At 35.9% G+C, this 14,803-nt stretch overlaps 1 protein-coding gene across 2 annotated transcripts in view; it reads right to left on the reverse strand.

The window, feature by feature from the left end:
• The window catches only part of RGS7 (regulator of G protein signaling 7), a 486,456-nt gene that overhangs the window by 260,957 nt on the left and 210,696 nt on the right, over positions 1–14,803 (reverse strand). For both annotated transcript variants that reach the window (XM_081300308.1, XM_081300309.1), the window contains exon 3: positions 1,800–1,896. In XM_081300308.1, coding sequence (XP_081156434.1) covers positions 1,800–1,896 — 97 coding nt within the window. The remainder of the gene's footprint in view (positions 1–1,799; positions 1,897–14,803) is intronic.

A 14,803-nucleotide genomic window follows, 5' to 3' on the forward strand; every position in this document is an offset into this window, starting at 1 on the left:
TCCAAAGAACTCAATCAAAAACTTTAAACTCAAATAGAATATATAACTCAAGCATGAATCTGAGCTTACTTAATATGATGAACAAACTTTTTTCATTGTTGATTCACCTGTACACTGTCATAAAAATTCCTGAATTGGAATGTCTTTTGATAGGTTATGCATGGGTAAATTGACCATGGTTCTCAGCTCAGGTAAGCAATGTAATGCATTATCTACCCACTTCTGAAGAAGATAAACTCATTCCTTTTATTGGCTCAATAAAGTGTGAGCAAATATTTTCATATTGTGTTTATATATAAACTTTATTCTACCACAGGTAGTTTAAGCTTTACCTGAGACATAAGACACATACAAAATAACTTTAAAGCAAAATAGAAAATAATAATTGCCATAATAAAGGGGAAAAAGTTTTTGAAGGTACAAAGAAAACAAAAAAAAACTTAAGATTGTTTTCATCAAAGAGTTCTCAGAACTAAGTATTCAAGTTAAGAATAAATTTAAGTCAGAATGGCCTGGAAGTAGGATGGTGAGGAAAGCACATTTGGAATAAATCCACAGATATAGAAAATACAGGGTGTTGGAACAAGGTGGGCACAAGAGGGAACAAGAGGGGGAAATGAGGACATGTATTAAAGCAAAATGTCATTCTGTTTTGGGTCTCCAGCTCAACTCCACCTCCTTTCTTTCAGATCAACAGCACCTTCAAATTCCAACACTCTAGTTCTGATTTTTAGTCTCTTCTCAAGGCTGAAGCATACTGATCATGGTCCTCCCTTGACCTTGGTTCATGGGGAAGCATCCCACAACCTTTACACTGACATCTCCTCAAACACCTACCTGACTCATGCTCAGTATCTGCAGTCCTTCTTGTCACTTATCATCAAGGGTTTGTCAATTTGACCTCACCTTATCCCTAAACTGTGCTGGGCCACGCTTCTGTTGGCCTCTGTATCCCATTTTTTCTCTAGCTTCTTCCAATCATACCTATAGTTTCCCTATTTCCTTTAATGATTCCTTTATATCTCAGACATCCAATTAGAAGCAAAAATGTTAGGCCATGTTCTCCTTTTATCCTGAGTGCCAAGTCATTCATCAAATTCTCATGCTTTTGTCTTTTTAGTCCTTCAGTCTCTGCATATCAGAACCTTGTTGTCCAAACTATTCCTGCAACAGGCTTACCATAATGACTCTAGTGCTTATTGAATGCCAATTAGTCCTAAGCATGCTCATCATAAGTTTCAGTGCAAAAGTTTTAAATGTCTCCATAGTTCCTCAGATAGCTGAATTAAATTATTTTGATTGACTTTCAGAGCTCCTCACAATTTGATTCAACTCTACTCTTCCCTGTCTTGCCTCCCTGCTCTGTGTCATTTAGCCACTGTCAGTGCAAGCAGAGCTGGTGGTAACCAATCCATAGTGATGATTCCCCCTTACCTGTCAAATTCAGGGCACCACTGTGCTTCAGGAACTCTTTCCTGACTTGTTGATTTTTTTTCTTTTTTACCTTCCACACATAATCTATGTGACATCATTTTATACACCTATTTTAAAATTGTTTTCCCCCCCGTTATTTCACGTTCACTCTGTCTTTACAAACTAACAAAGTAAGGTCATGTTTTTTGGCTTCATATTTCTGATTTTAGATGTCTAACATGATGATGAGCATGCTACAGGTATTTTGTTAGTAGTTATTGAATAATGAGCTACAGAGGAAAAAATGAATGGTTTGGAACAGAATTTATAGAACAATTATATAAAAGGTGCTGTGTAAGATAGAGCTATGCTGAAAGCAAACTTACCAGAGAAGACACTAGGTATCTTGGAAAGAAAGCTTTTGACAGTACGGATAGGAATTCCATTTTTTTCATCTTGCATGCGTGCTATGACGTCTTCCATCTAAACAACAATAAAATAATGAAAACCTTCAGAAAGTTGAACTTTTTGAGAAAAAAATCAATTCTCATATCAATTTTGTACACCAGTTTTGCCCAACTAAGAATACTGCCATTTTCTCACCTTTCTTGATTTTTGTCTCATTAATATTTTAAGTTTGGTTAATAGAAGATAGAGAAAATAACAAGGAAAATGGGCCATTTGGGGGTCCATTAAACTTCTAAAAAGAATGTTATGCTTTGAATATTGCCTTTCTTTTGGCTTCACATTCTTTGGTTATAAAAGCTGAAAGAAAACAGTATTTCATCTTTAAGTCAGAAACCACTGTCACAGCCAATTCACACTTTATTAATGTTATCTCTACTGAAATAAAAGAAAATAGAAGCCTCACAAGTATCTGCTTGGATTCCTCTGCAAGCAAGCGTTTCCATGATTTAGTTTAACACTAAAGTTCAGCAACCTGCCTGGAAATCTAGGACAGATTACCAGTAACTGCTATTTCTCTTGCCTAGGCAATAACTGGTACGAGGTGAATTGTGCACATATATACCATGCATGGGCACACACACACATCCACACAAAATAAAATGAAAACCATAGTGTAGCCTCCTATCCAGTTAGTGGATTTTATTGCATCTTTCTTTCAAACTTGTTAGTATATGTGCTTTTGCTTTGAAATTTTTTCACAGTTCTAAAAGGCTGTACTTTACAGTCTGTTGCAGAATTTAGTTCTAAATAAGATGCATTCAGATCAAAGTCTCACACTTTTCTCATGTGTTTCTGTACCTGTGAGACATAATACACACAAAAATATCCATGTTGGAGTATAGCACTTAAATCTATTTATCCACTCATTCCACAATTAGTAGTGAGCACTTACTCTAGGTCAAATTTACTGATGATTTCTCAGGACATAAAAATGAATATAATTCATTCCTCTCCTTAAAAGAAATCCATAATCCATAATAAAAATCAAGGTGAAATTTGAGTAAAGTTTGGTGTTTAGTTAGTAGCATTGTATTAGTGTCAATTTCCTATTTTGATAATTATGTCCTGGTTATATAAGACACTAACATTAGGGAAGTTGAATAAAGAACCTGTGGGAAATCTCTGTGTGGTTTTTGTTTCCTTTCTGTAAGTATAAAATTTCAAATCAAAAGGTTAAAAATTCAAAGTCTAAATTTCACAACAATGAATTATCAAATTCCCATCAATACAGCTTCAGAATGATTTTCAACTCAGAAATCTAATTTGCTTGGAAAAGGATCATCAGATTTATTAGTATGAGAACAATTGGTGATGCAGTTTTTTTAAATTAATTAATTAATTTTACTTAGGTATATATGACAGCAGAATGCATTTTGATTAATTGTACACAATTGCAGCACAACTTTTCATTTCTCTGTACATGATGTAGCATCACACCAAATGTGCAGTCATAAATGTACCTAGAGTAATAATGTTCCTCATTCCACCATCTTTCCTTCCCCCATACCCTCTTCCCTTTCTCCCTCCCCTTTGCTCAATCAAAGTTCCTCCATTTTTCCCATGCTCTCCTCCATTATGGATCAGCATCCACTTATCAGAGAGAACATTTGGCCTCTGTTTTGGGGGGATTGGCTTACTTTGCTTAGCATGATATTCTCCAACTCCATCTGTTTACCTGAAAATGTCGTAATTTTGTCCTCTTTTAATGTTGAGTAATAGTCCATCGTGTATATATATACCACAGTTTTTTTTATCCGTTCATCTATTGAAGGGCATCAAGGTTGGTTTCACAGTTTAACTATTGTGAATTGAGCTGCTATAAACATTGATGTGGCTACATCACTGTAATATGCTGATTTTAAGTCCTTTGTGTATAGGCCTAGGAGTGGGATAACTGGGTCAAATGGTGGTTCCATTCCAAGTTTTCTAAGGAATCTCTATACTGCTTTCCAGAGTGGTTGCATCAATTTGTAGTCCCACCAGCAATGTAAGAGTGTGCCTTTCCCCCCACATTTTCGCCAACATTTATTGTTGTCTGTATTCTTGATAACTGCCTTTGTGACTGGAATGAGATGAAATCTTAGAGTAGATTTGATTTGCATTTCTTTAATTACTAGAGATGTTGAACACTTTTTCATATGGGATGCAGTTTTAACATAAAATGAATCTGTATTTGACTCTAAGTTCTTCTAATTATTATCCATGTAATTTTGAGCAAGACTTCTAACTTCTCAAGATTCAGTTTCCTCATCTATATAATGGTGATACTACTACTTTAAAATAACTCCTTCACAATGTTCTTTATGGATCTGGGTTGGAGTTATAATGAGGTAAACTATTTTATGGTTAAATGATACAATATATATATAAAGGCTAGTACATAGTTATGATAAGATTTTGGACTTAGAACGTATGCATATACCCTGACATGTGGGAATGTGCGTTCTCCATTTCCATGTTTCTTTGCATGTGGAGGGAACATCATTAGCATGAAGCCTCATTTTCCTTCTGCCTCCTAACTTATTCCAGGGTTGCTGGGTGACTTATCAGATGGTCAAGAATGAGCAGGGAAGGAGAGATCAGCAGGTGGTCAGGCCCACTCCTTTTCTCTTGGCTGGAAGTCCACATCCAACTCTGCTGATAGACAGCTGCTGGCTCTGGGGCACCAGCAATTGTATTCAGGTTTCAAAATTAAAGGTTAATTTTGCACTTTAAGGAAAGCTTTTTCAGAAATCAAGGTGATTTGGTGACACTTATGTGTGCCTTTCTTTTTGGTTGTGGTTCTCTATTCAGAATTCAAGAAGGAAAAGAAGGTGTTTCTTATCAGGCTTCTTAAGGCCCTGAAGATCAAATGACCCACTTCTTGTGTAATAAAGATATCTATGTATAGAAATATGGAAATAGATATTCTATCATGACTCTTTGTGCTGTTACTATTTGCCCTTGATTCACCTGACACAATATTCTGAAATAAAGAATAAGCTGCTTTGCCTTGCTTGGTATCAGGCCCTAAACCCTGTATTATCTGCTTAATGGTTTAAACCAGGCCGGATTAGACAGATATGGAGACCTTGCTGGCTCCCACTTTAATCACCTCAGCGCCCAGGGCTGTGGCAACAATCACCTCTGCTTAGGGGTTGAATTAAAGAGCACAGCAATCACCTCTCAGTTCATCGGATCCCAATGAATCAAGACCAGGAGGCAGGGAACAGAAAGTGATTTCTGTGGTTGTATTTCAAAACCTACCATTTTTTTTTCTGAGCCAAAATATCTACAGTAGGAAAAAAAAACTCTCTAATGTAAAAATAGAATTCGTGTTCTCAACTGAAAATGTGATCATGGAAATGGATTCAACTGCTTCTATATTTGTTCAGATGTGATTTACCCATGAAACTTGCCATGACCTAAAATAAGCAAAAACAAACAAACAAAACAACAGCAACAAAAACCAAAAGCAAAGACAAATACAAAAATAATATATACTTTCTAAAAACAAAAATCAGTCACAAAGTCCATGTATAAAAAAACAAATCCATCCTATCCACTGAAAGTGCATCACACATTCACTCAGGGTCTATTAATTTTTATACTACTCATGGCCTTAACATGTTTGATTATCTGCTTTCTCACCATTAGCAATTGTGTGAGAGAGAATGCTGAAAGCAGTCAAACTTATAGAGCAGACAAGACAACAAGAGGAATGTGAAACTGTAAAAAACAAATCCAATAAGTATCAAATCCCTGGAAATTTTCAGTTACAGCCAAAAACTCAGATATTTCAAGCATCCCAAGAGAAGATATATATACGTAATGTGTGTACACACACAGATATATACCACACACACACACACACACACACACATTATACACACACACACACAATTGTTCCTTGGTGTCTCTGGGGGCTTGGCTGCAGGTCTTGCTGAAGACATAAAGATCCACAGATGGTGAAGTCCCTTATATAACATGAGCCAATATTCACATACAACTTATAAACACAGTCCTGTACACTTTAAGTCATCTCTAGGTTACTTATAATACCTAATAACCCAATAAAATGTAATATTATGTATATAGTTGATCCACAGTGTTTGTTTAGGGAATAATGGCAAGGAATGGTCTGTACATACTCAATTAAGTTGGATTTTATTAGAATATTCCTGATCAACAGTTGGTTGAACCCATGGTTATTGAAACCACAGGTATGGAAGACAGACTGCATAGATATGTATTCATAAGATACCCCTGTGTGGTAACGAGGTATTTTGCATTTTCATTCTCATAAGCTGGTTTCTCAGGCCATGAACATGAGATAACATACCACTGGAATGTGGAGAGGATGACTGCCATGCCTTAGCTCATTGAGGCTTGGTCAGAATCTGATCTTTAAAGAAAAAGCTAGAAACAGGTAATCTAAAAGATTTCTTCTAGCTACAAAACTATTGACGTCTAGAAATAATCATTAGTGTGTAAAAGTAGGTAAGTTTCCTCACCAAGTTAGAGTCAAACCTCTGTCAGAGACAGAGGAAATTAAATAGGACCTTCTACAAATGCATTTGCTGTCCAATGTCAGCATATTGTAATTACAATGAAAATGAGAGAATGATAAAGAGCATGCACTAAGCCAATGAGACCTTAGAACTGACCTGAGTTTAATCTTGGCTGGGATACTTACAAGCTATGTAAGTTAATCACTCTGAGACTCATTTTTCCCATCCGTAAAATAGAGATAATCGTCACAGTATACATCTTATAAGGGGTGAGGATTAATGAAACAGTGCTAATTAAATGCTTACCAAAATGCATCCTCATTTTATCCTCATCTCCCCTTTACTGTATTAGGAAGCCACAGGCCCTTTTATAATCCAGATGCCAAAAAAAGCTATAGTTAAGTGCCAAATTCTTATTAGAATTTGTCAAGTACTGAGTAGACCGAGATGCCTATGAGTTCTACCTTAGATTTCTAGTAGAAGACTGAATTTATGTTGGCCCTGGAAAGATATGGAATTTGACTAGAAGAAATTCCAGGAGAAATGTTTATGCATGTAAGAAAGAACTAAGAACTATGTAAACCATGCAAAAGTTATATTTAGAAGAAATGGGAAATGAGATTGCATTCATTTCTGGCAAAATGAAAATGTCTTTGCTCTCATATTTTCTTGATGAATTTGCCTCTTGAAGTTCTTTAAAAGAACAAAGAATTGAACTGAATAGAGTACTCTTTGCAAAACTAATCTTTTATTCTATGTAAACTAATTCACTACATGTGATAAAAGTAAAACAGTTGTCCTTTGCAAAGTAGCTTTGAGAATATTTATGGTGCGATGTGTTCAAAATCTTTTTTAGGTGGACGTGACGGCACAGGCATGGAATCCCAGTCACTTGGGAGGCTAAGGTAAGAGGATCCTGAGTTCCAGCCTGGAAAATTTAATGCAATGTGTTTCAAGATGAAAAAAAAAATTGAGGGGATGGGGAAGAGGGATAAGGTGGAATAGGGGGACAGTGAAGAGAAACAGGAGGAAAAAGAGAAAAGGAGGAGGAGAAAGAGGAGCAGGAGGAGAAGGAGATGAAAGAAAAAATTCTTTTTTAATTCCTGTATTATGGAATCTTTCATGAGTTACTAGTACACTTAGTTGGGGAAACAAAGCTTTCTCTAACATGTGAACTCTTTGAAGAAAGATATCTGACCTTACTTATCTTCATATTGCTAATATAGAAAGCTTTCAAAAATGGGGATATGCTGCAGTTTTGTTAAAGGCATACATTTGATTTTGATTTTTCTAAGAGACCTAAAGCAAAAGTGAACATTTAATTAACTTAAGATTCAGCCTTGAGATATTTGAATTTTTTTTTTTTTTTTGGTCTAACATTTCGTGCAAAAATAAGTTACATCAGAAATAGCGGGACTGAAGGGCTCAGTGTGTTGTAGGCTAAAACATTCTGATTCTGTCTGTTCCATTTAATGCAGAAATTCTTCAGCTTGTATTAAAGGAATTCCCCCCTTCCATGCATCTGAGTAAATCTGTTTATGAAACTGTCTTCCTGCCTATAGATGTGACACTCAAGTTCACTGTTGTCGGTAAGCTCTCAAGATGAAAGGCTCAATTGAACTCCAACAGGAGTTCTTTTTTCCAGGAATTCATAATTAGCTTTCCTTTAGGATAGCTTACATGTCACTTCTGTGCTGGTGATGTATCTCAAACCCTGCGGAAGTTAAATGGTTCCTGCCCCCACACCATTGGTAGAAGGAAAGAGGGAACCCATTAGGCAGGCATATCTTCCTCAAAGAGTTACTAATTATTCAAGGGGGCCTCACCGGACAGGGCTCCCACATATTGATGAAAACAAAATCATTGCCTTGAAACCTTTCAATTTCTCTAATGTTTTAAGCAACCGTGGAATTTAATTCAATTTACTTGTAGCTATATTTGCCAGAACTTCATCACAATATCATTTCTACTGATTTCATTAAGCCAAGAGCTTTGCTGAGACACCCAGACTGCAGGGGAAAACGCTGAAGTAAAGCTAAAACATTTTGTACTCTGTAGTTCTGAAAGAGAAATGCATCAGTCAAAATTTCAAAGTAAGTTTTCTGACTTCTCTTTGTAACGCACCATTAAGTACAGTATTTAGAGGTATAAATGAGAGACGAAATGAGCATATTGAATGGGCTTTTTCCTACGTGAACATAATTTCAATTTATTGTGTGTAACATCATTTTAAGTGCTTGCTACGAAAATGGGAGAAATGATCACTCAAGTGCTTCTTGGCTTTCTTAGGCAATTAGGTGGTGGCAGGTATAACATACTTTAAATCTGCCTATAATTTTTCTTCCTTCAGCAAGCCTTTGTAAGGAAGAAACTTATTTGCACATTGGAACTGAGCAGCGAAAGCAGAGAAAGCACAAGTTAGGCTCTAATGAAAGTTAAATAAGAATAATGAAATTAAAATTTGCAACACAAACTGTTTTTGCTACAATAATTCAATTACGGCTGCTTCTAATTGATATGCGTTCCCTCCACATTACAGCTGATGGCAGTCAGTATCTTAACTCAGAATTAATTACTCTTTTCATATGGAAAAGCTGCCATCTTAATGAATAATTTTAAAAAATAAACTAGTAAAATGTAGTTACATGTAAATTTTTCCTGACTCATTTTGGTCATAATTTGAGATCTTAGATATTCTTTTTATGATTTTACACAAAATAGAGGTAGTTTTTTTTAAATGCATGGATGTTCTTGTTTTGTTTTGTTTTTTAAAGAAAACATTTCTCTCACCCGTCTCAAGGAATATAACCTCTACTCAAAAGAAATAAGACGGGGGCTGGGGATGTGTCCCAGTGGTTAAGCACCCCTGGGTTCAATCCCTGGTACCAAAAAAAGAAAACAGGTAAATAAAATAAAAACTATGATTATTGTGTTGGTATTGCTTGCGTTGCAAGTAGCAGAATCCAAAATTAAATTTAAATCATTACAAAGAAATGTACCTAAGGAACTCAAAGATGAGCATATGGGCAGTCCCAGATACAGCCCACCCTCCAGACATTATCATTGCCTCTTCTTTTTGGTGGCAGATAAAACTGAAAGACGCAGAGTTGTACAGTGGAAAAAAAAATGTAAGAAAAACTGAACTGCCTGGGGTTGTGGGGAGAGTAGGGGTAAAAGAAAAAAAGAGACACACTCAGAAAGAGAGAGAATAAAAAAAATGAATGCAAAAAAGGGCCTTTGAGCAGACAAACGGAAAAACTGGAGGAGTGTTCACAGCTATAAAAGAGAGTGGCTTTAAGATGGCAATGAGTAATCCTCTGGTGTATAAGGATGAATTGTGTTGGAATGCTTCTTCTTCTGTTCTTCCATCTTCACAATTTTAATCTCTCTGAAAGGTGTCTCTGTGGTGATCCTCAAACTCATTTCTACATTTGTCTTTGTTAAAGTTTATAGGAGGCATTGGTTTGGATGGAGCTCCCGCACTAGGCCCAATGGGCCAATTCAAAATGGAATTACTCAGTTCCATACATACCATCAAGTCAAAGCTAAGTAATTTATCTGACCTTCCAGGAAATGAGGAGACAGAGAGAGGGAGAGAGAGAGAATAGCCAAATCCCTAAACAGATCGGTTTTACCCAGCATGGTAAGGAAGTTCCTGCTGCTTTAACCTTTACAAGGAAAGTATCTTTGAAACAATCAATCTGCATTTTGCTGTTTCTGCTTTCCTGGGCCATTTTTGACCTATAAACGTAAGACTCATCTGCTTCACTCATCAAGATATTCCTTTTATTTTATAGAATGAAGTGTTGTCTAGTTGTAAATGCACAAACAAAAGCTAATTAAGATCTTTAAACTAAATGTTGTAATTTTTTTTTGACACCATTAACTTAGCTTGAAATTCTCTCTTATATGGATTTGATAGTCCCCATTTCATCCACATCAATCTGCTCCATGGAAAAATCCCAGAATTAAATGGGAAATAAGGCTGAATATTTCACCCCTTATTTAAAATTTCCTTAGAACTAACAATCCTGTGAATTCTCTACAAGTTAAACAGCTACTCCAATTTCACCACACTCATTGGTTAAATTTGTCATTTTAGCCTTGTAACCTGCTTCTTCTATTTTTTTTTTCCCCTTGGTACCAGGGATTGAACTCAAGGACACTCAACCACTGAGCCACATCCCCAGCCCTATTTTCTATTTTATTTAGAGAAAGGATCTCACTGAGTTCCTTAATGCCTTACTTTTGATGAGGTTGGCTTTGAACTCTGGATTTTCTGCCTCAGCCTCCAGAGCCACTAGGATTACAGGTGTGCACCATCACACCTGGACATAATTTGCTACTTCTAATGAGTTGTGTTGGAATCCTTCTCCTTCTGCCCCTCTATCCTCATAATTTTAATGTCCTTGTACTTTGAACTTACCTAGCAGCTTCAGTGCCTCAATTTCTCATATACCATGACTTCTGCAGGTGCATCCTCTTTTCCTCTGTGCCTGTGGGAATCCAACTATGCTTCTAGGACTCTCTTCTGACTTTGCTTTCTTACTGATGTCCTTCCTTCTCCCTTCTCCCTACCTCTCTCATCCAGGCTGACTGTAATTAATGGCTCCTTTTGAACTCCTTAAGGCCTTTATTTGCAGTTATTTTCTGACATCCACTGGCACCTTTTGTCCCCTATGACTTATTTTATTTATATACATACATATCATTACTTTTAGATTATAAATACTTTGATGATTTGCACAGTTTTGCTGTTGAGGCACGGGCCATGAGAAATTCTGGAGGACTGATAGTTTTTACTTTATACATTTTTGTACTCTTTTTATGGGTTTTTTGTTTTGTTTCACCACAAGTATATCCAGTATTAACTATATAGCTGAATCTTTCTTTATTTGTATTATTTAAGAATTCTTATTTAACGAGATTAAAATATTAAACTGTAAGTCCTTTATTCAGACATCTGTTGTTATGCATTTTGAGGTCAAATATCCCCAATTGCCTGTTACACTGTCTGTAAATACTTTGTACAATTGCCAATGACCTTCAACAACCAATTGTTTGACCCAGAAATTATCTCTAGTTTTTATCTTTTAAATTCAGAACTAATGGACTAAATTGTTCACATTACTTTTTTATTAGTAAAAGAAAAAAAATCAACAGTCTTTATCAAATCAACCATCAGAAGGATAAAGCAGAATTCCTGATACATGAAGGGTATCTCTTGTGAACTTTTTTCCCCCTAGTGCTGGTGACTGAATCCAGGGGCACTTTATCACTGATCTATACCTTCAGATTATTTATTTATTTATTTATTTATTTATTTAATTTTGAGACAGTGTCTCATAAGCTGATGAGGCTGGCTTCCAACTTGCAATCTTCCTGCCTCAGCCTCCCAAATAGTTGAGATTATAAGTATGCATCTGTGGGCCAGCTCTTATGGACTTTTAATTGATATCAGTACTTGATTTAGATGACCTCTTCTTTTTTCTCCTATTTTAATGTCTTTAATCAACTTGAAATTCAGCCAGTATCCAGAGCTAAATAAATATAGACTAATCATTCTTTAAAATAATACCATCAATGAATATTCAGAAGACAAAATATTTTTAAATAGTCATTGAAAATAATTTTTTTCTGATACCAGGGATTAAATCCAGGGGTGCTTAACCATTTGAACTCTTTTTATTTTTTATTTTGCAACAGGGTTTTGTTAAGTTGGATAGGGCCTTGCTAAGTTGCTGAGGCTGGCTTTAACTTGCAATTCTCCTGCCTCAGCCTCCCAAGCTGCTGGGATTAAAGGCATGTGCATGGCAAACAGCAATTGATTTTTATAAGAGAAAGATAGATAATATAGAACATGCCCCAGAATCAGCTAATCCCCTTGAGGTTTTGGCAGAAAGGACCAATAAGAGATGTCAAGGGGTTCTTTGACATTTTAAAACATCTCACCAAAGGAAAGGTGCCTCACAATACATTCCCACAGTATAGTAAATTTATGATAGCTTTGGAATGAAAGAATTCTTCTAATGAATCCCGCTTCTCTTTGTAGCCATTTATGTCTGCTGTTCATAAATTTATAACAATCTTTCCAAAACCACTTACATATCCCAACTCCTTGGATAATACTTTCTATATGTAAATTACCTGTTACCTATCATTTATTACTCATCTCACTCAAGCTTAAAATATGCCCCACCATTTCAAGGTTTCAGAACAAGTTAACAATATCATGTTTTTCATATTCATAGTCTTCATCAATCCATAGATTCTGATCCCGAGTGCCACAGCATCCTCCTTTCCTTGATAGGCAGGCCCAGCTTTAGATATAAAACACTTGTCTCTACAATTGTCCATCCTGTTTGATAATTGTGAAGAAAAGCTGGTGGACTGTTGGCCACTGGGCAATAGGGATCCACCTCCAGGCACCTGTGAAATCCATGTTCTCCCTTCTGTCAACACCTCTACATTTCTCCTGGACCTGGGATGAGCATAGCAATAATGTGCATGCTTACTTCCTGCTCATGCCTATGCAGAAAATAAGAATAAACATGCTTAATGGAGGAGAACCACTTCTGTTATCTCCATAAACTGGCAAAAGGAAAGCTCCATCATCGTGGTGTTTTCCAATTCAGAGGATGCCATGTTTTTCAGACTTACAAGTACACACCCATGATTCTGTAGACAAAGATACAAGCTTATTTTGTGGGAAGTCTGAAAACAAATGATGCTTCTATTGGCTTTTGGAGATTTTGTCCCTCATCCTTTCCTCATCAGCTAAGAACTCTTCACTTTTCCTTAGATTTCTTTCTCTAGAAGTTTGCCATTGTTTCCTGGGCACCTATGCTCTCAGGTATCATTACATTTAAAAATATTATAACTTAAATGCATCTATATATCCTGCTCACAACGGATGGTGTTACCTGAGAAATATTTTTGAGCTCTTAGGGCAAAGATTACATCAAACTCATCAGATAAATTAAAGCAATCACTATCTACCTTGATTAGAGGAAATCTAAATGACTTCAAAAAGACTTGGATGAATTTGTGAGACAAAGTCATAAATGGCTACAAGAAGATGAGATTTAAATCAAGAGGCTTTATATGCATAATTTCAGCTGTTACATCCAAGAACAAAACTTATTTAACTTGTAATTTAGAGTCTGTCACAGACCCTTAACTACAAACCATAAAATGTACAAGTCTACTCACCATTATATTCATAAACACTCTCAGTTGTGACCAGGAATATCATTAATATACACACTGACATGAAACATTTATGCTTAAAATTAATAAAGATAACAAACCCTAGCACTACAGAAAAAAGGCCGAAAACCAAAATTTGTTCATTCCCTTCTTTGTTCCTCTGTGCCAAACTTAAAATATCTCATACCATCAAGCCTATTTATATCATATTTTTTAGCTAGAAAATAAGGTGGGGTAGATATCAATCCAGTAAAAATAATCACAAGTATATGGATGTCATGTTTCATCACTTTGTGAAAGATACCATCACATTTCCATTATTTCTACTAGCTGAGATAAATATTCCTAGAGAATAATTGAAGAAGACAGAGGTGTGAAGTCTTTTCCAAAGACTAGGAAAAGAGGCTTATCTCGTGGTTTCACTGATAAAACAGTTCATTTGGGTTGGACTCCTTTTTTGTAGAAAACACAAAGGACAACACCAAATTATATGCCCTGCCCAGCCCCCTTGCTCAAGAGGAATTCCCTCTGAGAATTAAGCCCTTCAGAGCATCATGTACATAATTATTTTTTCAATGCTTTCAAAGTTGATATAGACTATTCTCATTCCAAATGCATAGGAGAGAAGTTAATTAATTATATACAATGGATGCATCAAGCCATTAGCACTTAATATTCTTTGGAAACTTGGTGGACAATGCTGTTCTGGGCAGGACGTAACTGTCAAGGTATGGAATATTATTTTTGAAGCCAAAGGTTAAAACTCTGCTCTGTTTCCATTGAGAGGAAACATGAGGGATGTGGATTCAGTATAGGCAGGAGTAAAAATACATGTTTTAAATGATATGTTATCAAGAAATATTTCTTTTGTGATGATTTCATTATAAAACAAGGTTTAGAAATATGTGTGGGCTAATCTTAGAATAGCTCTAAAAGGAGTAACAAAAAGGATGACGTTATAGGCATTGCCATCTTATACATGAGTGGTGCTTAGCATGAGTACATTCAGATGGCTAAGTCCGAGAATGAAGATCTGGTCTATAATTCTCATTTAAAAAATTATATTCTCCAAATCCATCCACTTACCTGTAAATGCCATAGTTTCATTCTCTTTTAATGTGGAGTAATAGTCCATCGTGTATATATACCACAGTTTCTTTACCCATTCATCTATTGAAGGATATCTAGGTTGGTTCCACAGTTTAGTTATTGTGAATTGATGT

This window comes from Spermophilus citellus (assembly GCF_964194105.1).
Source record: "Spermophilus citellus genome assembly, chromosome: 6".
NCBI lineage: Eukaryota > Metazoa > Chordata > Mammalia > Rodentia > Sciuridae > Spermophilus > Spermophilus citellus.